Genomic DNA, 24,729 nt, shown 5'->3' with positions numbered 1-24,729 from the left:
CCCTGTGACCTCTGAGAGAGACAGAAATAAAGGGAGAAAGACAGTAAGGGAAGGAGACCATGCCCCTTTGACATTTTAACATGTTATATAATCAGTTACGCATATTCAGGAAGTCCAATTAACTTTGGTTCTTAGCACAGCTCCATTTGTCAAACTATATAATTTAAATGTCAGGACTTGGATTTGATTGGTGAAACGGTGATCCTTGACCCAGTCAGTGGTTTCTGCATTTTTATTTCTTTTTTTTTCTCATGGGGAACAGTTAATATCTTCTTCCTTTCTTTTTACTTCATCACTCCTTTTATTTTTCCTTTATTTTCTCTTCTTCTGCTTCATTAAGTCATCTGGATTGGGAGTGGTCCCTTTGTCTCTGCTGCATAAGTATCCCACATTTTTCTGAATATTTTAGCCTGAACAACTTGCAATAATAGGCTCATTATATCTTAGAATATAAATTTATTTTATGTCATTTTGAGTGAAGGCTTAAGTGCAGGTTTTCTAAACTGGAAAACAGATAGGGAGGTGGTAACCAGTGAGTATTGTGAGATACATGAGAAAAAACTCCTTACTGTAGGTACCAAAGCTTTCATTTCACTTGTTGCGAAATGAAAGCGGTGAGAAAGAACTAAACACATTTTGTATGTACAAAAAAGTGGGAAGGACAAAGCATTGTGCCACAAAAACGAGTGAATGGGTTTGTGTGGGTTGATAATTGTCACTGACAAGCAGCTATCCTCTTGCTTCATTTATTGGGTGAACTTAATGTAAAATTCAGTTTTTCCCAATAAAAGTAATTTAAATCAATCATGTCTAGATGAACAGAAGAACAGAGAGTCGTGAGAGAGAGGGCGAGTTGTCAAAGGCAGCTGCGGTTGGATTTATTAGACTTAGAGTGTTTGTGTGTGGGTGAGTGATCTTCACCTAAAGGTAGTGTGCGTGTTTGTGATCTGTTTGAAGGAGTTATCCTGACTGAGATACAAAGGGTGAAAAGGGGGAAGAGATCAAGGGCTGACGAGAAAAGAGGTGGGTGAGGGAAAGAAGTGGAGGAGAGGAGGAAGCTTTGATAATTCCCTTTGAGTGGTCCAGGTGGGCGGCGTCCAACCGTAGTGGCATCAAACTAAGCGTATCTCAGCATTTTTTGTTCTCTTTTGTTTTTTTCTTCCTTTTAGCTGGAGGTGGGTGTTTTGTTTTAAAGTTTTTTCCTTTCACCTCAGTAGAAGCCTGAGGAATTTTGACTGATATTTATTAATAAAACATCTCCCATCAGGAAAGAGAGATGACATAAATCAAAAGGCTGTGTTTGAATGGGAGGATTGATTCTCCCTAATCTTTATCGCAGAAAATAGATTAACAGGAAGTATGTGTGCTGCAGGAATAGCTGCAACTTGTTGGAATTTAATGAGACATGAAGTGGAGTCTCTAAATGAAAAGGATGTAAGAATATTAACTACAGATTCAATAGTTCTTCTTTAAACTTCTCTCACAGGAGCATTTACGAGGAGCTGATGATGAGTCCTCAGATCTTGCCCAGTTGCTAGGTAATAATACACATTTTGTGTGTTTTTGCATGTGTAGCTGTGCGTGTCCGCCAGGTTTTGAGGGCCAACATTGTGAGATAAACCCAGATGACTGCGAAGACAACGACTGTGAGAACAACTCCACCTGCATCGATGGGATCAACAACTACACCTGCGTCTGTCCTCCAAACTACACAGGTAGACACCCACACAAACACACAAAAACTTTCAATAATGCACCCTCAGTCTTTGCCCCTGAGAGGCTGGGAGGGTCACCAAGTCCCACACTTACAAAATCATATTTTCCAGTTTACTGGATGGTAAGTTAGTAATTGACAGGCTCTCTGCAGTGACCTGAAACTGTTCCTGCAGGAGGTTTAAAGAGCAATCACATGAGAGGGAGACAGAAGGAGAATGAGAGTGAAATGGCAAAGATTGACTGTGTACTAGAGGGAAGGGGAAAAATAAACAGAGCAACGGAAAGGGTAAAGAAATTGCCGATAAAGGGCAAAGGCTGAGAGGAGCGAGAGCTGCCCTGGCAGAGTCCGGCACGCTGAAGCTAAACTGCTGACTCTGAATTTAAGTTTTTCTGTGTGTAACAGTGTCCTCTAAGACACACACACGTACGCACACACACAAACACGAGGTCCCCTTTAACACTGAACCTCAGTCAATACACACTCAGCAGCACACACACCATGTCATTATCGTTGTTGGCTCTCAGAGTCCTTGCACACTGCCAGCCACCTTACCACATACAGCTGTTGCACACAAACACACACGTTCATGCGCACAGCTGGTTCCTCTGGCACCGAACTCCCCACTTAGCTCAGTGAACCGCAGCGCAATCATCAGGTGTCACATTAAGAGGACAGTACTTTACTAGTCACTCTCCTTTCTCCAAACTCAGCAACCAGGACTGTCACGTCATATTTGCAACACAGAGAGAAAAATCCAGATTTAATGTCATAAGACCTTTGAAACAGCTGATTTAAGGTTTCTTTAACGTGCTCAACAATTTAAATGTCACAGTAGCATTTTGATTATGGTAAAAAATCCATTTTAGACAGATGATGGAGGAAAGGTCAGGAGGTCACAAGAAAATATAATTAATCCCTTGTGAAATTAAAAAAAAACTGCAATTCAGAAAGTATTAAATAATTTGGTGTGAAAAAGGCAACAAGATAATCAGTGTTTTAGAAAATTCGCAACAATGTCCAGATATGTTGCTCTGGAACTCTGCATGTCCCCAGTTTTCCACCTCTGATGCCTTGTTCCTGAAATAAGCAGCACTAAAGCACAAAGATCACATACCTTCACTTCATTACCCTCCTTGGTGGAAGATAAACCAAGCTGCATGGATGTAGTGTCAACAGTTTGTGTCTTTATATCTGTTAAAATCTCCCACAATTCTCATATGATCATATTATTGTGTAAAATGATTTTAAATCAGGTAAATCATGCCTAACATCTTTTTCTGTAGCACAGTTTCATTTGCATATGATAATTATTCTAAGGTATTTCAGGTAATTCCACATTGATAAATTAATTTTGGCATCTTTAACAAAGTGCCTGAAGTGTGAAATTGTCTGCTTAGGGAGCTCAAAGACTGAATAATTAAAATTTACTTTCACAGCATGCTTTTTTGTCTTTTCTTTTTTTTACAAGTCAAACATCCTTTCAGAAATTGCGGTGTACTGTAGCTCAAAAAACCTGTGCCTAAAAGTGATTTGAGGCGAGGGTATTGGAGACAGACAGGGCGGGAAGGCAGCAGGATTAGATGAAAGCAGGCAGAGAATGATGGAAATGTGCTTGACCTTTCTCAATACCCGCTTCCTTCCTACCACTAACTTCAACTACTGCTTTTAAACACACTGTTAACCCTTCTCACCCTTTCAGCATGTGTATGTGTGTGTACATCTTTAGACCGCCTCCACTTTTACAGAGAGCATTAACCCCCTTCTCTGTCAGGTCTGAGAAAATGCTGATAGCGCTATTCCCTTTGTGCGTGAGGACATCCACAGCACATCTAAAGCCTTGATCAGGATGCTTTTCCCCCCCTACTGCTATTTGAAGATTACAGAGAGTATGTGTGAAAAGTTTAGTGTGCCCCCCTACTCCCATCTTTCTTCTGAAGTGTTATTTTTCTGTTTACCTTCACAGTTTTTCCCCCACATAAATTCTGAAAATATTTATTCAGATCATTCAGTGATGATGCAGCAGGCATAAAACACAAGCCTAAAATACGATTAAGCCTCAAAGTTTCTAAATTGCTGACAGCAAATGTTTTCTTTTTCATCAGGTGACCTGTGTGACGAGGTTACTGACCCTTGTCTCCCTGGTTTTGACCCCTGTCAGCATGACTCCAAGTGCCTTCGCGTTGGCCGCGGTTACAGGTGGGCAACAGTTACATTTGGGGGATCCTTGAAAAACACTGTGTGAAAGTGACAGCGAGCTCACCATGTTAAAGCTGGCTTTTTGTGATACAAGTGAAAGCATTTTTAGGGGGAAATGTTATATTACACTGAACGTTTGTGTGTTTAAACCTTTTATACAGTATAAACCTAAAATCAATCTTTTTATAAATTATAAATAATGAATTATTATGCTATCAGATTAAAGGCTTCCATGTTGAAAAGGTTTGTTTTTTAATAGCCTAAATTAATGTTTCTTGCAGAATCCTTTCACATTGATCTATAATAATTTCATAAGTATCTAAATTAATTAGTGAGTTAAGATCATTAAAAAGTGTTCACTTAATGCCGATTCTGTTTGTTCCTCATTACTGTGTGGATAATGTTTTACGAATGTGGAACTGATATAAAAATATTTTTACACAAACATTTCCCACACTTATCCATGAGAAATGGGAAAATATGGTATAAAAGTAGAGCTCTGTTACTGACTGAGCTGTAGAAACGAACCAAACATGTCACCTCTTCATGCAGTAAAACACCTGTAGGCAAGAGGAAAAGTCTGTTGCCCACACACTGTGTAATTTTATCCTTATTTCCATGTCACTCAAGGTGTGAGTGTTTACCAGGCTACGTGGGCCAGCACTGCGAGCAGGACTATAATGACTGTCTGGAGAACAAGTGTCAGCACGGAGCGGAGTGTGTGGACGCCGTCAATGGCTATACCTGCGTCTGTAAAGAGGGTTTCAGGTGAGAGTCATGGAAACAAATCAGACACAAACACAGTGAAAGACTGGAGGGCCAGACTGGGAGGGGATACAGATGGCACTTCATAATCAGAGACTTGACTGTTTCGACCTACTGCGTGCATCTGTGTGTTTGCGCGCGTGTGTGTGCTGCAGATGCAGCACCATGTGGTTAATTATAGCAGGGACTGTTGGCGAGAGAGAAACAAATTCATCATCAGTGGCTGAGGGGGGAAAAACAGAGAGAAAGTCATGGATATGCAGAAGAAAAGGAAAGGAACGGAAGACAGAGCCATTAGAAAATGACTGTACGGGAAAAATAGGAAGTTTCACAGATTCAGAATGATCCAGGTGAAAACAAGAAAATATACTGAATCTGTTTGGAAGGAAAGGTCCCTGATTCAATATTTCAAGATTATTAGCTTTCTGTTTTAGCCACTGCAATCTCCTCGTGTAATTCAAAGAGACACATTACAAAACAAGTAGTAAACAACTTTTGTCACATAATAGAGATAAACAAATCATCCAATTAACGCTCTATAAATAAGTTATCTTCTGTTTAATCTACTTCTGCCTCAGCGGGCTCTTCTGTGAGAACCCGCCACCAATGATCTTGCTGCAGACCAGCCCCTGCGACCAATCCGATTGCCAAAACGGCGCCCAGTGCCTGGTGGTTGCTGGGGAGCCCATCTGCCGCTGCATGCCCGGTTTCTATGGCAGCAAATGCGACAAAATGGCCACTGTTCACTTCCTGGGTCGTGATGGGTATGTGGAGCTGCCAGCTGCAAAACTCCGCCCAACTGCACATATTTCGTTACAGGTAGGGTTAACCTTTGACCTCTGTGCATTCATTTTTGTTTTTCAAGGTTTACAAATCCAACAGTCAGCTTTTATTTTGAAATAAACCCAAAGGTGCAAAGGCTATATTCTGTAGCACTCCTCTTAAAAGATTTCCGTGCCGCTTGAAAAAGAGCTGTGAGACATTCTAATCAAGCTTATAGAGTTAGTGCAGATGAAGCAAAGCCAACATCTGCTCCACCCTCTGTTTCCATGGCACACTGAGCACCGTGCCCACGCACACATACACACTCACACAGACCACACATTTTGGACACCTGAGAGTCATGTCCTAATGGACACATAATTTTCTTTTTTATTGAAATGAGAAATAAAGTAGGCAGAGAAAGAGAAACAGGAAGAGGAAGGTGGTTTAATTGATATTTACCACCTGTTTGGAACCATGGGGGCTTGCGCTTGTGCATGTGTGTGCGTGTGCTTTTGCGTTCTTGCCAGGACTTTTCAATGTCAGGGCCAAGGCTATTAAAACTCTACCAAGAGGCCTTGAGTCAGTGAGCCACTGCACTTCATAAATTACTATATGCTTTTTTCCTTCTCCTTTTTTCACTTTTTTCTTTTCTTTAAGGCTGCATCCAAATTCTCTGTTCATCCACATATATGCATCTTCTTCTTTCCTCCCTCTTCCACTTCACTTGCTCTCTCACTCTTTGTACTTTACACCTCTTACCCCCTTTTTCTCTTTTTGGCCTGCATGGCTTTCTCTTTTTTCCAGCAGCTTGTTAGCAGGTGTTGACTTGGCTATGCTCCATTGACGCCAGAGTGTTAAGTGCTTGGCCCCATGGCCCCATTTCCACTTGCTAGTTAGTTAGCGCTTAAAGGAGCACGCGAGCAAGTGTGACATGTCAAGTGTGTTTCTGAGACAAGTGTGGTGGAATTTGTTTTCTTTTTAAATGGTTTACAGTTGATGGTATAAAATAACCATCGTAAATCAGACACCCATTTAACCTGCTTTAATATTGAGTCAGATATGCATCAGCAATCTTAACTGAAGCAAAGTATTAGCTTTTCACAGAGTAGATCATTTCTGAGGTCTGGAGGTCAATATTTTTCAAGTTTGTGTACGTTTGGGAGCAGTGAGCAATCTGTTTTATAGTTGAACAGGGGACATAATTTTGTTTTACTAGAAAAAACCTCACTTACATCACTTGAGTAAAACAAGTTTAAAATAGCTAAGATGATCTTAGCTAGTTAGCTAAATTAGCAAGTTAGCTTACTAGCTAACTTGACGTTGATTTGCTTAAATGATGTAATGAAACATCACATGATGCTATTATATATGTTGTTATACACACAGATATTATAGCGTCATATGCACACAAGCCCTGTTTTTATCTAAATAAAAATGAACAATTCAGGTCTATTTCCTTCTATATGTGCCACTATGACCTTTTACCAGATGATTACTGAATTAAATGAAATATGAAAAATATGACAAACTGTGGACTGTGTATCAAATTCTGTAATTTTTGACGGCTGTTTTTGTGTCCAACGTTTTTCTCTCTCCAGGTGGCTACAGACAAAGACAACGGTATTTTGTTGTACAAGGAGGACCATGATCCTCTGGCAATTGAGCTTTATCAGGGACACATACGTCTTATTTACGACATCGCCAACTACCCACCAACCACTGTGTACAGGTAGGCCACATAAAACAGAAAAGCTGTCCTTCACATTCTTAGAATTCACATTCACTTATTTGAATCATTATGAAGGTCAAGTTTAAGCATGCCTTAAGTACCTATGAGAGAATAAAGATTCATCCACTATTCTATCACTTTTATCTCGCTAATGTAAGCAGACTTATTATCGAATTTACTCCAACGTGGAAATGCATCAATTAAAATGATTTTGGTTTTACATTCCATTAAAGTTAAAACAAGCATTGTGTTGATACGTAGGTTCAAATTACTTTAAAAGCACACTTTGAAAAATAAAAAGCACATAGATGCATACCTTCCCCAAAAAACCATGATGAAAAAGAATTCAATTACTAAGGTTCAAAGAGTAAACAGTAGGTTAAAGATTACAAAAAGCATTCACTCACATAGACATATATTTTTGAGTTTACAGCCACTCGATAAACATTACAGGGATTCAAAGTGATTAAAAAAAATAACAGAAAAATATGCATATATACACATACACAAAACTAAAGTCACCAAGAAAATGGATTTCAGTGGTTTAGTCATCCACACACAAATCTGCCTACATATTTTTGCAAAAACAGCAAGTGCGTCATAATTTCTAGAAAAATTCCCTTATAGTATTGACCATAAGAAAAAACAAAGATCATCAAGGAAAAGAACATGATAACATTTTCTTAGCAGTAATAGAACAATTTTGTGAGGCCTTTTAGTGTTATTATACTTATATTTGGTCGCTTTATCCAACTGAAATAAGATGTGCATTGTTTTGTAACACAAGTCATAAACTTCAATTCAAATGTTTAAATAATAAGTCACTTGATACAATAAGCAGTCACTTAATGCAACCCTGAAATAAGCAACGTCAAATAGTGTATCCTGTTTCAAGCAGTATTAGTGATGTAAGCTGTTGTTACACAACTTACTAAGTGCCAATTAAGTTTTTTCAACTCCACGTCTGAAGGCTACAGGGTGCACTGTAAAATAAACTGAGGGTGATGTCATCCATAGATTTATTTCATACACATATAAGACGAGGAGAAAGGGCTAATACAATGTCAAAATTACAATATGAAAAACTGCATACAATATTACCTCAAGTGGTTTTTGGATATATAACACACAGAGAATCTTATACAAGTTGTAACGTGGGCTCATCAGCACAAACATATGTGTATTTATGTTACTACATAATATCAAAAACAGCTCGTGGGTGTTTGTAATGAAACGCCATATATTAGACCAGATATTTACTGTACATAGACAGTGTTTACTGCACAGGGTAGGGTGAGTCCACCACGCTGCTAATCCAAATACAATACTGTTAGACTTTTATTTCTTATTACAGTGTATAAAAGTGTGGCTGTGTGTGTGTGTGTGTGTGTGTGTGTGTGTGTGTGTGTGTGTGTGTGTGTGTGTGTGTGTGTGTGTGTGTGTGTGTGTGTGTGTGTAAGGGGGGTTCTCATTCACTCTTCATTCTCCTTGCTGTATATTCTGAGTGATTTTCTTCCTTTGTGGGTTTTTTTCACACTTTCTCTGGATAAAAACAAAGTCATAAGAAAAGGAGACTGTGGTCTTTTGATAATATGCAGCCCGCTCATAATGAATTTAAGTTTAAGATTAAGGTATTACATCATACTACAAATCCCTTAAGTAACTCAAGGAGAAGAAAATTTAAGCCACAGTTTACTAGGTCAAGGGCAAGACTGGCTCTGCATCAGATATTTCAAATTTGAATCATTTACACCGTCAAATTTTTGTAGGAATTGTTCAGAATAATCTACCTACAGTAAAATCTGCATACAGATTGACTTTAGTTTATTGTTTAGCTTTTATACTTTCGTACTTTTTTATTAGTTCTCATTTTCCTCATGTTTTTATTTTGTTGTACTAATGTAAATTTACCTTGAGGATCTTTAAAGGTGCCTATAAATAACATTTATTATTATTATTATTATTGTTGTTGTTGTTGTTGCCTGATTTGCTTCTATGTCATTAGACAAACTTAGATTTGCTTTTCTCTGAAAAACAGAAATTCAGGTTCTATATAAATTAAAATTGATAGATGTTAATTACATTTATTTTAAATCTCAAAATAAGGCAAGAAAGTCTTTGCTTGTAGTAGAGTTAAATTGTTAAAGACAATATATGCTCCTTTATTTATATGACATTTGGTGTTTGTATCTACTGATATGATGGCATGTTTTTCATCAGATGCGATTTCCATATGGGTTAGGCAATGTGATAAACATTGGGTCGATTTAAACCTTGTATACAATCTGCGCCATTTGGGTGGAAAATCAGAATTTGCCTTTAGGACAATATCTTTCAGTTTTTGTTTTTTTTTTTCTTCCATGCTGTGCCTTTACCACAGAGGGCCATAGCTCAATAGAGATGCTGTGTTATATATTTAGCAGTTGTTCAGAAGACTCATGTATTGATAGTAATCAACTTTGCTCCAGACCTCCACCAGTACAGTTAGGCATTCAGCTCAGCTTCAGAGCTGCAGCCCTTTATTTAAAGATGTTCTTTCTTGGTTGGAAAGAAAAACCTACTAAACTATCATGTTTGACTTGTTTGTTGACATTTGTATAATCTTTTGATTTCTGTGGTGCTATTCTGTTTCTTTTGGGTAGGGTGACATGTGGAAGCCACATATATCAAATATGACCTTAAAAAGAATATGTGCTTGTGTTTAACAATGAATGACATATCGGGAAAAGCAAGGAGAATACAAGAGGAATGGCTCATTATAGAGGAAGGAAGGATCAAATGAAAGACTGAAAATGATGGGATGAAGCTAATTAGATATTGGCACAGATGGGGTGGGATGGAGGCAGGGCTGAAAGGGTTGACTAGGAGAGGAGACAGCAACAGAGACACACAGATGCATAGAAAGACAGATTGATCAGCTAACAGTCTGATAACGATAGAAAGAGACCCAGAAAGCCAGATGGATGGACTGATGCTGGATGGAAGGCATGAATGAAAGACCAGACGACACAATAAACAGATAACTGAGTAGAATACATTTCCCGCCAAAGGAGGAAAACGGAAGGGGTAAAACAGATGGATGGAAGCCGTCGAAATGAAAAGACCATGTAATGCAGCTGAACTGCAGGATGGATGAGAGAGGACTGAGGGATGACCGAGGGATGGAGTGAAAGAGGGCGAAGAACAGAGGGAAAAAGCAAACCACAGACTGAGTCAGGGAATTATCCTTGTCTGGTCTTGTTAACTTGACATGGGCCACGCCTGGAAGGGAAACAGACAGACACAGTGCAAGAACAACTGAGAAAAGTGGAGAGAGACAGATGACGACAGGGTAGAGAGAGAACGTATACCGGTACTTTAAGAACATAAAAAGCAGAAAAAATAGTGTCAAATGGGAAAAAACAAATCCGGATATGGGAGTGACAGAGTATGAAACAAAGATCCATACAATGAAGTCGTGTCTAAGCCTACAATGCTATAGCTCTCAGTAAACACTGTCTCTGAAAGGAGACAAGGCAGAACTCCAGTACTGAGGCTTATTTTACCACAAGCTGCTATGCGTTGCCATTTTTTGATTACATGACTATTTCAAATGGTCTGTCTTATCTCCCCTAATTTAGAAATACATTGTAAACTAATTCAAACCACATGGCTGGGCAGGCACCACAAAACACCCTGCCACCACTGAACTGATAGTGTCCAGAATGGCGTAACTGTTTAACCACCACAATCTTAGCACAGCAATTCTGGCAGATCCCAAATATGGCACTGACTATACAGCGGTTGTACAGCCAGCGCCAGAAACCAGTGCCAGTCCCTGGGATGTTTCTGAGTGATCCCTGGGTTAGTTATCTTGTGAAGAAACTAGAGAGCCTGGGCGATATGTTCAAGCCAGTTTGGCACAGTGTGCTGAAATGAAGCAGTCATGGCCAGATAACACAGACCAGTGTTAAATGAGAAACCAGTCCGTCTGTGGATTCTTACAGATTACGTGTAAGGTCCCCTGTGGAGTTCATTTGTCAACAAATTTTACAGTTTACAGTAATAGCTATTAAAATAACCATTACTAAGAGCCATTAAAGCACATTGTGTGCAACCTAAATGATAGCAAATGTAATAATTTCATTTCTCTTTCCTCATAAAACATGCACAATCACTTTCTATACATTCTGTATTTTTCCATACATGTAATTTAGTTAAGAGGCCATGCATGCATTGCTATCACACATAGATATCACCCACTGACAGCCTGCTTCACCAAGTGGCAAGCTCAGTATGCAGTTACCACCTCGTTTAATGACGGCTGTGACATCTCACTGATCATGAATGATGTTTCCACAGCTCGAGAAATATGCTGAAGGAGAGAAGAGAGTCGGCCGTGGAATAAGTCACACAACATTGACCTTCAAGACTTGAGTTTGATACTCGCCATTTGGGTTACATTTCAGCATTGTTAAAGTGTAGCGTTAAAATATACACTTTCACAATGCTGAACACAGGTTACCATGTGATGGGTGAGAAGTGACTTGTATCACCCTGATAACCTGGTAGAATACAATCAGGAATTTATATGCACTTATTCACCACCACTATATATCTCCTACATAATATGGGTCACTATAGGTATAAGAGGTTGACGACTAGCCATACTTATGAGTGATCACAACTGATCAGTGGGATAAATATTTGTCATAACAAAAATGGAGCTAAAAAAAAAATCCACTGGCTAGCTTTAAAACAGAGAGGTGGCTAATACTAGAGAAATGCAAACATTTACATACATACACAGTGTATTGGAACTGCATATGCCTTTTGGTGCATGCACCTTTTGACAGAAGCAAACCTGTCCAGACAACACAAATATCAACAGCAAAAAAGGGAAAAAAGAAATTGAGGACTGCAAAAAGGAGGAGAATTTCAACAGGCCTCACTAAAAAAATACAGAGGCAGAAACCAGAGGGAATAATTAAACTGAAATGAATACAAGGGATGTGTCGAAGAGGGGAATGTCTCTTTTTGTAGTTCAAAAAAAAAAATCGAGATGGAAGGCAGCTACAGAAGGAGAGGCAGGGGAAGGTGTACAAGTCTTTCACTGTGCCCTCATTAGCGCCAGATGAAAGTGTTAAATGAAAATGTGTGCCTTTGTGTGTGCATGCCAGTGTGCAGGGGACGGGGCACAACGCATCTGTTTGTTGTGTATTCATGTGGTGCCCTTTACTAAATGTCACACTAATCTCCCATCAGGTCAAAGAGAGCACATCTACTGTTATTCATCAGCAAGTGACAGAGTGAGTGATGCAGGGATGGATGGGTTCTTGAAAGGAGAAAGGGATCGAGCAGTAAAGGCAGCATAGAAAAAAAAGGATAGGGGAATGGATGAGTGGGCAGAAAGGAGACAGAAGAAAGACAGGTAAAGTGTTGAAGGAAGATGATGACGGATGGTTGAACAAGAGAAAAGGGAAAGTGATGCAAAGAATGGAAGAAGCATTATAAATGGCCATGGATTTGAGCTTATGTCAAACATAATCATTTCTGGAGGGCATAACGTAACATAACAGTTGGACTTTGTGCAGGTGTTCCTTAATTGTAACTCACTTAAATATGCAGCGTATCACATACACCCAGTATGGAAACATACATACAAACGAGTGACCATAGCAAGCAGTTTCTATTCAGATACAGGGCTTCCTCAAGATTTTGGACCTTCATTTGGGTGAATAAAGTGACTGAATGTCTGACCTGAATCTGGCCACAAGGCTGTGGTTAAAACAGACAGACAATCCTTGAACATTATAGGTTTAAAATTCTCAGAGGCTATTGAGACATTCGAATACTGAGTTCTTAGAGGCCTGAAACAACAAGTCCTCATTCCTGAGACTCGACATCAAAACGCAGCGAATCCACTCCTGAAAAGTACAAATTTCATCTGAACTGGCCAGCCTGGTTTAGTGAAAGCTGAAAAAATAAGGAAAGAAAACAGTGAAGGAGTGCTCCATTCTCCAGCTGCTGTCTCAGTAATGGCTAATTGAGGTTACCACAGCAATATGGAACTGGGATGTGTGTCTGCTGAGCATCATTGTAATCAGACTGGGCTGTTTAACACACACATACATACAGTCTCACAAACAAGTTAGCTCACTCGAACATACTTCGATATTGCACAAAGACTACATACTACTGTAGTTGTATAGACTTGTAGATGTATAGTTGTTAAAAAACATTCACACATGCATGTTTGCAAGCTCACATACAGACGCAGCAAATGTGCTTCAGAAACAGCGTAATAAATGACAGGAGTGGCTAATTAGATTTAACAGTGTAAGAGGATCTCCATGGTTATTTCTAATCCAAATATGTTTTTTCAGTTTGAGATAAAGTCAATGACCTGTAATTACTTCTGGGTTTGTATTAGACTCTGTTATATGACAGAAAGCCAGTTTTGGGGTTTGGGAAGTTCTTTTTGGTGAAGTTTATTTGTGTGTGTATGTGCTCATTCAGGATTTTGGACTGACAGGAAATTGTTGTCCCTTGTGGCTTTGGATGAATACAGTGAAAGTTAGAGAGAGAAGCAGTTTCAATCTGCTACGGCTGTGTGTTTGTTTTTATTGAATTCTATAATGGACAGTTTCTTGTACTAATACACAGGGCTGACAGAGTGCTCTTTAGAAGTGTCTAAAACATACACAATTGTGCACACATTTGGAAGCACTGTATCCATCCATCCATTTTCGTAACTGCCTGTTTAATTAATGGTCAGGCTTGGGCCTATCCGAGCTGTCATAGCGCAAAAGGTGGGGCGCACACTGGACAATATGCATATGTATCTCAGAGCTAATACCAAGGGACAAGCACCCATTCCTGCTCACATTCAGACTTATAGTTTACTTACAATTTAGATTAATCAGTTAACCTAATATTCATGTCTTCTAACTGTGGGAGGAAGCCAGAGTACCTGTTGAAAACCCACCTAAGCAAAGGCAGAAGATGCAAACTCCACACAGAAAGGCTCGAGCTGGCCAGTGTATTTAAACCCAGGACCTTTTTGCTGTTATATACTTTAAATCTGCAGAATAATTCACAAACATGCAGGCACACAAATCATGGACAAGCTATTGAAAATATCCACTTTAAAAAATAAGGACGTTTAATGTTGGTAACATTCAAACTCATACACTCACCTGCAGCGCTGCCAGCTGCTCAGACTCAGACACGCTAGTCTTTAGTCAGCTACTTCCATCTGGTGGATTTTTGGTTTCACAACAAGTCCAGTGCTGTGTTTGCCATGTCCATGTGTTAAAAAAAATGTGTTTATAGGGTTCCTAAACAACACATCAATCTGAGAGTTTTCAGCTTTGTGAGCAGCTCCATTTAATTTAAGAAGACAAGCAGTTGAGCAAATGAGGGGAAAATGAGATGAAGAGCTTTTGGACTGAAAGCAAATAAGCTTTAGAAGAGGAATAGGGTAAAAATGACTGTTAAATGACATTGGGGCTAGAAAGGTGATTGAAGCAGAGCAAAAGGAGAAAAAGAGAAGAGGAAGTGGATGGGGAAGAAGATAATGAAAAGGAAGTGATGAATAAAGAGGAAAGAAGAGAATGATATGTAATGCAAAAAATGAAAGAACTAGAGTAATACAAAGTTAGGTTTGAGGAGGAGGCTGCTGAGGTACATAACTGATTTTTCTGGCTAGCAGACCATCATTTTGCTATGTTTACTAGGCCTGTTCTCAGCCTTTATTAAATTACATGGTTCCTAATGGAAACCATGTATGTGTCTGTACTGAGTCTACAGGTGTTATTTTACAAGCTTTTAGCTGCGTGCTAAACACGACTGATGCCATGACAATCAAATGCTTTTCACATTTGTTGATGGACAGTCACATGTCCTTGTAAAACCTCCATTCAAATCTCAGATTAGCACTTTCAATTAATAGAAACTGGTTAAAAAAATAGATTCCTAATTTTTACCCAGTTGTCGAGGACAGTGTCACGTGAGGAGACAAAGCAAATGAGTCCATAATAAATTCTTGATTCTTTTTAAGGCCTGTTAATGTGTTATACTGTATGTTGTAATGCATACTGTTCTTTTGTCCTTCTGTATGGTCAGCATTTTTATGAAAGTCACACTGGCCTATATCCAGAACTCACAAACTTTGCTCCATTTGCTGTTAATGTAACATCGCTGTAATCTGAATGCTCTATAAACAGCTGTCAATCACAGCTGATTTAAGGCTCCTTAGCTAGTTAGCAAATAAGTGGTTGCAGACAAAGGGAAGTATTGTCCTGATGTTTCGCTGTGGGAGTCTGGAGCAGACCACCAGCAGAAAGAGTAGCTTCACTTGTTCATTTCTGTTTTTGATGTTCTGCAAGAACTTGGTTGAGCGGAGGCACGGTCAACTTTACCACCCCGCGATTTACCTCTCTTTCCCTCCCTGTCTCTCATTCTCGCTCTCTCTCTCTCCTTCTCTCAGCTTTGCCAAACCACTGTCTCTATAGCTGTCTGTCTCCCCTCCAGCAAAAACCACTTAGCAGAGAATCTCAGACACACGCATTCACACAAGAACACATACACTTTCCTCCCAGGGTCAAACGTGGTGCAAAAGGTCATAATGTTAGTTCTTTGCAGACTTCTCTTCAATGGAAACATTTATTCTTCCAAAAAATATCAGAACTTTACCACAATGGTCCAAACTGGTTGAGTCCGGCTATTAAATTGTAAGAATCCGGTTTTGCCCCAAGGCTTGAGCTCATCAGAACAAACAAGCCCATGTGCTGCTAGAAAGTACTGGGCCTCAACCCCCATGTTAGGAAATCATGAAATAGATCAAGCGCACATTATAATCCCTTCCACAGTAACACAATATTGAGGATGTAATCAGTGTGTTTTATGTCTCGGGATAGCATTTCGACACAGATTTCCCTAATTTCTTTTTCATTTAGGTTGGTCGATTTGCAAACACAACAAAACAAAGAAAAAATAGTTTGACTCGAAAATGTTTGGAGTCTGTTTTGGGTCTGTTTTTCCAATTTGCTCTAACAGTTTTTGCAATGGTAATCTATCATAATCATGCACGTACTGAAATTATGTCCTTTTTTTTCTGTTTGTGTGCATTTGTGCGTTCGTTACAGCGTTGAGTCTGTGAATGACGGGCTTTTCCACACAGTTGAGCTGCTTATTCAGAACCACTCACTGAGCCTAGTGGTGGATAACAGCACCAACAAGAGCCTGGGAAAGCTGGCACGCCAGCCCTCCGTCGACCACAACACCCAGCTTTACATAGGAGGTACGCACACGCATTTCTTCATAAACACGATGCATTTGCGGTACACAGATGTTACTTTGGCCTACCCTACTTCTTGTTTGCTGTGCAGCGCATGGGTACATACGCGTATAGGCACACACAACATGCAAACGTGCACGCAGACTAACGCACACTAAATCACAGCAAGGGTTGTGGTAAGGAAGTGGAAAACTGTTTTTATTCAACTTTTCTTCAAGAAAGAGGGTAGACACGCCTCTGAGAACAGTAACTCCTTTTTTCTCGAGTAAGAGAGACATACTGTTATTGTGCAATAGTGAGAGCTGCAATGCTGTATCCTTGTTGTTTTTTACACTGTATTTCAGTGTAAGCCAAGCCAGAATGAAACCAATAAAGGAAATATCTTAATCAAACATTATACTATACTTTCCATTGTTATTACTGCTCATTTCTGTCTGTTTCTGGTTTTATTTTCACCAATTCCCAGGAGTGCCATCCCAGGTCGTGGCCTCAGGTCTGCGTCCAGGGCCTGAACGATCCCCTCAGGGTTTTAGTGGCTGCGTCCACAATGTCCAGATCAATGGGGAGCCTCAAGACCTGAGTTATAGATCCAGAGGAGCAGGACAGCTACAAAGAATTGAGGGCAAGGTAATTACTCAACGGCTGGCATAGATTCCACAGCATTTACTAGAACGCACAGTAGCATGTTAAAATAAAATTAAAGTATCATAAGTTCATTCAGTGCTGTTAAGAAACCTTGAAGGTTTTATTGAGAACTCTATGGCCTACATTGGTTTTGTAACTCATAATCCCGTAACTCTGTCCTGTAAGTTCGCCTATCAACATATCATCAAAGAAAGTTATGTTTGGCAATAGTAAGAGGACATCTGGCTGAAATACCATGTAAAAAATCATAGTGAAAAACCTTATGACAGCAGTGTTCTGTTTTGGGTTCGGAGCAAGGATCCAATCCAAGCAAGCGTTCACTTTCATAATATAAGCCACAGTAGAAGTCTGATGAGTTTTAAGGCACTTCAACAAAGTCAGCAGCTGCTATGGAAAAGTATACACGCTGTCTTTCCAATTTGGAAACATATTTAATCTGGACCCTTGAAGGGCTGCAGCATTAAGGCAACATCAAAACATTTCTCTGGTTGCGCCACCTACCTCCATGCTTGTCGTTTCTAACAGTGATTTCTTCATTTTATGTTCTGTCACTAGGGTGATGGCATTCTTGCGGGGTGTCATTCGTGCAGTGTTTGTGCACAGGGTGCATGTAGAGAAGGAGGGGAGACGGGAGTAACTTGCGATTGTCCTCCTGGACGCAGTGGGGCTCTGTGTGACCAGACGACAGGCACAAACCCCTGTCAGAACAACAGGTAAGCCAAAATGGCAGAGACATTGAATGTGAGGTCTGAATTTAACTTGCAATTACTAACTCATAGGGGCACACATTCTGTAAAGCGTGCATTTTGTAACAGTTTTAGTTTTAGTTTAGTTTGCTAAGTTATACTGATAGGAGAATGAAAGAAACCCTCGTGTCAGACCCTTTGACCACACACAGAAGCAAAATTTCCCTGGTCAAGCTTTATTTTCTGTTTGTTATATAAAATGAATAATTGCCACCTGTTTGTGATGTTTCTAATGCCATTTTGTCATACAAGCCAGCCAGGTATCTGTTTAGTATAGATTTTGAAATCATGTGGGTTTAGTGGTTTTAAAGCAACCATGGATGAAACCACTTTCCAACCCCAGCATAATTCTCTCCTGTAACATGTTTTCCTTCTGCTCTGCTCTTTCTCCAGATGTTCTCATGGCCAGTGTGTTCCCAAGGGTCAGTCTTACAGTTGCCAGTGTAATGAAGGCTATCAGGGTCAGTTCTGTAACCGACGACAGGAGCCTCCAGCATGCAGGGGGGTTCGCTGTGGGCGTGGGGAGTGTCGGGTGTCAGAAAGGGGAGAGCCGTTCTGTCACTGTCAGCCAGGGTTCACCGGGCCTATTTGTGACACAGGTAACACTGAAAGATTATAAAAAGAAGAAACGGAAATTTGCCGAGAATGAGAGCATATTATGATTTAAAATGTGCTTTTTTTTAACGCCACCAACATGCAGAAATCACATGTCAAGGAGAAATGGTAAGAGAACAGCTGAAGCGCCACCAACCCTTAAGAACATGCACGTCCACCAGCAAGATTCCCCGCATGGACTGTTCCAGATCCTGCCAGGCTTCACCTGGTGTTTGCTGTAGCATCACCAAGACCAGACGGAGGAAGGTGGTTTTCCGCTGCACAGACGGCACCTCGTACTCAGAGGAGATGGAAACCGCTCTGGAATGCGGCTGCTCCAAATGTCCGTTGTAACAGCACGGCAGTTTGTTTTGCAGCACTCACCGCCGCCTTTTTGTGAATTCCACACATCAACGAAGTTGTCGCTCGGAGAATTTTCCACATTGATGAGCACCAGCATGACGCAATTTTTAATTTCCACATTTTGTTTGACCGCTGCCAATTTGCTGCCAAGAGAAACGATAAACAGAAACAAAAATGGGACACGTGTGTGTGTTTTGACAGAGAGAAAATATATTGTAAGATATAAGTGAGAAAAAAACATAGAAGTTATTTTTATTATGGATTTTTTTTTCTAAAAGATGATAAAAGGACTGATTTTTGTAATATGTTGATTATATAATGTGTTGCATAGTATAAAAATGTTATTTTTACCTTGTAAGAAGTACACAGCAAAATAGATTAACATTCCTTAAAAGTATATGAATTTATATATGTGTAAATCTATATAAATATTTACCCTAACCCAATGAATTTTATATCTTCTAAGTGTATTTGCATGATGTTAATGTGAGTGCCAATGTGTGGGACACTGGGAGAGAAGAGCAGAGAAGAAGAAGAAGAGCTCTGTTGATTCCACACAAAGGAAAAGGTGGCAGGCTTTTGAAGTCCTTCTTGGAGGCTAAAAGCGAACTGTATGTGCCTAGCTAACCTGCTTCTCTATATAATGGACATTATCCTCACATGTGAGTTCCCATAAAAGACTCTTTTCACAGAGATGATTTAACAGTTTGCTCTAATATTGTGTCATTCTTATTTGCTGTTGCACGCCACACTTGGAGCCACATAAGGTTTGACATTAAATTGGAAAGGCATCTGCTATTCATTGGAAAATGTTATGAATCAGAAATTCCCATAGAAATCAATAATAATGAAAAACATGCTGTAAATTCAGCATTATGCTCACTCTGAACTTGTTAGAGTTAGACTGCTGAGATTTAAAACATACACAAGTGGAGACGGGAAGACATCTTTTTTGAGTTATCCTTTTAAATAACAAGAAGTTTTCTCTCAAGAGTCACTTACTGAGTGTAGCTGGTTGGGCTCCGAGGTATTTTTTTACACCCATAACAAATGGAGTGATGTCACACCTGCATAATTCCTACACGTCAATGCTGCAATGTGAGATGTCAAACTTGGTATAAATAGCAAATACGCCAATTCTCGCTGTTTGCTATTCAATTAATGCTTAACAAGGACAAACTGTTTCAATAACAACAATACACCAAAGTCACATGTTTTTGCCTTAACAGATAAGGATGTCAGAAATCATTGAAAAATGTTGCTGATTTATGCAAGTTCACTACTTTTGATGTGCCTGTGTTGAAATCCAAAAGGTTTGCTGCAATATTTTCAACAGCTGCTACTGAATTGTTTTTGGATAAATAAGCATCATAGTGTCACATGTAGCAATTCACACCAGTCCATAACAACAATCAAAATAAATGTGTGGCCTTACGTGGTATACCTCTCCCTAATCTCTTAATTAGATCGTATTTTAAGGTCCTAGGAAATATAAAAACCTCAAATTAAGTAATATAAAGCCTTAACCACGTGGCAGTTCTTTCAGTTTGAAAGATTGTCTGTAGAAAGTGCCTCATAGCTTTGTGATGAATGTGAAACTGCAGTACCACGTACCAATTTCTGTGTTTTACCCTCTGTTATAAGAATAGAGCATTTGTTGTGTTACAATAACAATATATAATGCAAGAACCAATATTTGCTTTAAAATGCATATGGAAGGAATCATTTTATTGTAAAGGTGAAGATTTTGGTAATTCAATAATGGTTTTAATTTGAGTGTTGACATTGTAGGTGGAGGTTAAAAACTATTATGTGCTCTTGTTGACCAAAATGTAATTTGCTCCGGTGTGATCACAGCAAACCTCCACCATCACAACTAAAAACAGCTTCAGTCAGTTTGTCACATAAGAGAATCTGATTACACGCAAGAAACAACAACACAACTGAACACAAATACATTACCTGTGCAGTTTCTTATTGCCCACAGTTGACTAACACAATTAAAAGTATTAATATGATGTAACTACTACTGTACTGTTTACTTTATACAATGTTGCTTTGTTTACACAGAGGCAAAGCATCGTCAGTAAATTTACAGCTCTGCTATTAAAGGTTTGCAACAGTGTTAAAATGATGATTTTCTACACTTTTATTCTTCTTGCTTCTTCACTATGAACATTTTCCTTTCATTCCCTACTTTTCTTCCAATGTTCAAGAGAATATTATCTTTTCCCCACAGTGTCTCCTTCATTCACAACCTATCCCCTTTCATTTTCCTACTTGTTAGCTTCTATCCTCATTTTTACAGCAGTTCCAGCCTTTAACTGTCCCCTCGTTTCCTTTTACCCACTGCACATCTTCGTCTCCTGATACTGATTGCTTAGCTTTTCATTCTGAACAAAATAAAGCACCTCAGTTATTAGTTATTGACAATGAAAATAACTGTAAAATCAAACACGTGTATATGTCCTAGGTTTAAAAAACACGATTATGTGAGTGATAATTGATACTTATGTTGAATGTTAAAATTAAACTACCATTGAAACTATAATAATCTTTCATGTGTGAGTTTTTAAATACAGTGTGCCAGTGGAAAGTGTGCTTACTGTACCCAGTCTTCAGTCACTAGAGCTCAATCCACTAGAGCACCTTTGGGATGGGGTGAAATGGGAGATTCACAGCTGTCTTACTTGCAGTATGATGCCGTCATTATGGTATGTCACCATGCAGTATGTCAGTATGGAATGTTTCCAGCACCTTGTTTAATCAATGCCATAAAGAATTAGGTCAAGAAATCAAAGGGGGTCCATCCAGGTTCAAGCTTGGGTTCTGTACCAGAGGCCTGGGAGCTTAAGGGTCCTGCACAGTATCTTTGCTGCTCCGACTTTACTCCTCTGGACAGAGAGCTTGGATTTTGTTCCTGGTATCTGCTGGAGCCACTCTCGTAGCTTTGGGGTCACTGCACCGAGTGCTCCGATTAACGCTGGGACCGCTGTTACCTTCAAACTCCACATCTTCTCGAGTTCTTCTTCAGCTCTTGGTACTTCTCCACCTTCTCATGTTACTTCTTCCTGATGTTGCTGTTGTTTGGTACATCTATCAATGTAGCAGTCTTCCTCTGCTTGTCCACTACGACTATGCCCGGCTGGTTAGTCATCATCTGTGTCTGGAAGTCCCACAGAATCTTAACTCAGTCATTCTGGACCACACTAAGGGGCGACTCCCATTTTGACCTCGGGACTTCCATGCCATAATCTTCCTGTATACTATATTACACTTTTTTATGGTGTTTCATGTATGCCCTGCCTGCTAGCGTCGTGCACTCTGCTGTTATGTGCTGGATTGTCTGAGGGGCATCTTTACAGGGTCTGCACCTGGGTTCTTACCTGGTGTGATAGACCCCTGCCTCTATGGATCTTGCACTGAGTTTCTTCCTGTGCTGCCATAATTGTGCCTCTGTGCTTTCTTTCAGTCCAGCCTTGTCCAGCCATTGGTAGGATTTCTGAATGTCAACAACTTCTTCTATCCCCCGGCCTTCCATGATGGCTCCTCCTCACTTATAACTCACCAGTTATGGCATTAAACATATTGCTGCTCCTGGGCTGGTCTGCCATTACCCTTGAGTTGTTGCTTTCTGATGGTGTGTTGATGCTGATGGACAGTTGACTGCTGCAGTTAAGACTGATCGCCTCTCCTTGAAAATGCTACTCCATTTGTATTTTAAGTTCACATTTTTGCTTAATATTGATTTGAACTGTAACTTCTGAATTCTAAAAAGTACATGAAAAAAGGACATGTGCCATTCATTTTATTTGAATAAAATTTCATTTAGCGTTTGTAATAGGTTTAGGGTGTAAATGAACACCTGACCTTACCTGATTGGAGGTAAGATGGTTACATAGAAAACTGGGTGTTTGTTATACACTAAAGGTAGGAGTATGTGACAGTTATCCTTAGTGGTTGCAAAAGGTGCAAAATGCATCTGCACAGAGATATGCTTTAGTGGTCTTAAACTCAGAAACTCACAAATAAAATGTCTTAAAAGTTTTTAGTGCATACTATTAACTATTAACATCAATCCAGAAGAATACTTATCTTTGAACTGGTCCAACAGGACAGGTCTGCTTTCATTTTAGACACTGAGAAATGTTTTACTTTCAGAGAAATATAAAAGTGTTTAACTCTGATAACAAGAGTGTTTTGCTGTTTTCTTACAGATCACACTCTATGATATACGAGAGCCTTAACATTTCCCTAATGTTATCTGGTTTGCATGGAATCCATCCCTTTCTACTAATTAGCATGCAGGCAGCTGAGAAAGTCAAAACATCCTGACTAATGTTAATTGACCAGAATGTTTCTCACCAATAGATGGCAGCATTGTACAGACAGAGAGGACATAGCATGTTGATAACTTAGTGATTAGAGCCTACTGAACAGTCATATTTTGTTTCCCTAAGAGGGCCATCTAAATTTATACATTTAAACAGTGCTTAACACAAGTCAAGCCAAAAAAAAGAAACTAAAAGGAGTTTGTCCTGGATCAGTTGACCAGCTCTTTATTTTAGGTGTGATTTTCACATGTTTTTGATGCTAATATAAGAGAGGTAGAGGTAGGACCACAAGCCAACCCGCAGCAGCACAGACTGAGAGTAAACAAAACTCACAGTTTGGGACATCCCACGATTGTGTGCTCACACAGTTGCTCCAGATTTCTTGGCTGTACATTCATGTTCCACATTTTGTATTCCACAATATCACAAAGGTACTGTGCTGGATTTAGATTTGGAGAATTTGGATGCCATTCGAGCACAGTGAAGTCATGTTTTCAACACTTTGTGTGCTCAGTAGCTTGTGTACTTCTTGGTACACAATGTTGCCCACACAGTTACACCAAAATCAGGCCAATTTGCTATTACAATGCCAATTACATACATGGATGTAACCTTACAATCCAAATGTCACAGCAGCAGACCAGTCAGTGCCTAAACTTCTGTTGTCAGGTTTTGTTTAGCTCGTGCAAATTATTGGATCCGTTTCCTGTTCTTAGCTGACAGGACAGACACCTGGTGTCCTCCTTTGTTTGAGCTCATCTGCTTGAAGGTTGGAAGGTTTGTTAATTCAGGCATTTTCTTCAGTGTGAGCTTCACTTGGTGGCTGTTTGATGTTTCTGTGCAGTGTGAGAAAAAAAGTGTATTATGTGGTGATACATTATATAAGTTTCATATAGATTTTTCAGAGCACTAAATGCAAAAGGTAAAAATATATTTAAAAAAAAAAGCAAGGTAATGGTTTTTGTCTGACCAGCCGAAGCGTTTGTCCTCTTTCCCTCCCTTCACCAACTGGTCACGTCAGCTGGTTCTGCTGGACGTTTCTTCCTGTTAAAAGTGAGTTTTCCTTCCCACTGTCACAGAGTGCTTGCTCATAGTGGGTTGTCTGATTGTTGTGGCTTTCTCTGAAGTATAGTAGGGTCTTTACCTTACACTATAAAGCACCTTGAAGTGACTATTGCAGTAATTTGATGCTATATAAATAAATAATGAGTTACCTAGGAAATCATGTCAAGTAAATCTATTCACATTTTGAAATAACGAGCATTAACCAACGTGCTGTACAATTAAAAGGAATAAGACAGAGCAGGAAAATACAGAAAAGCACAAGTCAAACAAGAGGAAAACAAAAAAAGAGAAGAGTTGACGCAAGTACATCTCAAGTAAAGAATTCACACCACTCTTTTTTGTGGTTTCCGTTTTTGAGCTTGTGTTTTTGTCTTTCAGCTTTCACTGCATGCGTGCACCTTGCTGTTGGTGAACACTTCGCTTCAACGTGTTTTTGCTACATGTCTGTGTTAGCGCTAGCCTCTAGTCTTGGTTAATTTTCAGATTTAGATTTAGGGTCACATGTTTAGCTGAGAGGTTAAGCAGGTAAC

General features: G+C 39.5%; 1 protein-coding gene across 1 annotated transcript in view; it reads left to right on the top strand.

Moving 5' to 3' along the window:
• Positions 1-20,931, top strand: part of slit3 (slit homolog 3 (Drosophila)) — a 246,885-nt gene extending 225,954 nt beyond the window's left edge. The window contains exons 29-38 of the mRNA XM_085415211.1: positions 1,576-1,715; positions 3,820-3,913; positions 4,544-4,681; positions 5,257-5,497; positions 7,042-7,172; positions 16,301-16,455; positions 16,919-17,079; positions 17,653-17,810; positions 18,237-18,442; positions 18,544-20,931. Of these exons, the coding sequence (XP_085271337.1) occupies positions 1,576-1,715; positions 3,820-3,913; positions 4,544-4,681; positions 5,257-5,497; positions 7,042-7,172; positions 16,301-16,455; positions 16,919-17,079; positions 17,653-17,810; positions 18,237-18,442; positions 18,544-18,791 (1,672 nt within the window). The 3' untranslated portion in view covers positions 18,792-20,931. The remainder of the gene's footprint in view (positions 1-1,575; positions 1,716-3,819; positions 3,914-4,543; positions 4,682-5,256; positions 5,498-7,041; positions 7,173-16,300; positions 16,456-16,918; positions 17,080-17,652; positions 17,811-18,236; positions 18,443-18,543) is intronic.
• The last annotated feature ends 3,798 nt before the right edge of the window (positions 20,932-24,729 follow it).

The sequence above is a fragment of the Rhamphochromis longiceps genome, linkage group LG2 (assembly GCF_057381845.1).
Source record: "Rhamphochromis longiceps isolate RC_006_pf linkage group LG2, R_longiceps_female_GT1.1, whole genome shotgun sequence".
Classification (NCBI taxonomy): Eukaryota; Metazoa; Chordata; class Actinopteri; order Cichliformes; family Cichlidae; genus Rhamphochromis; species Rhamphochromis longiceps.
The sequence above is the reverse complement of the archived record's forward strand: the minus strand, read 5'-3'. Positions and strand labels throughout refer to the sequence as shown.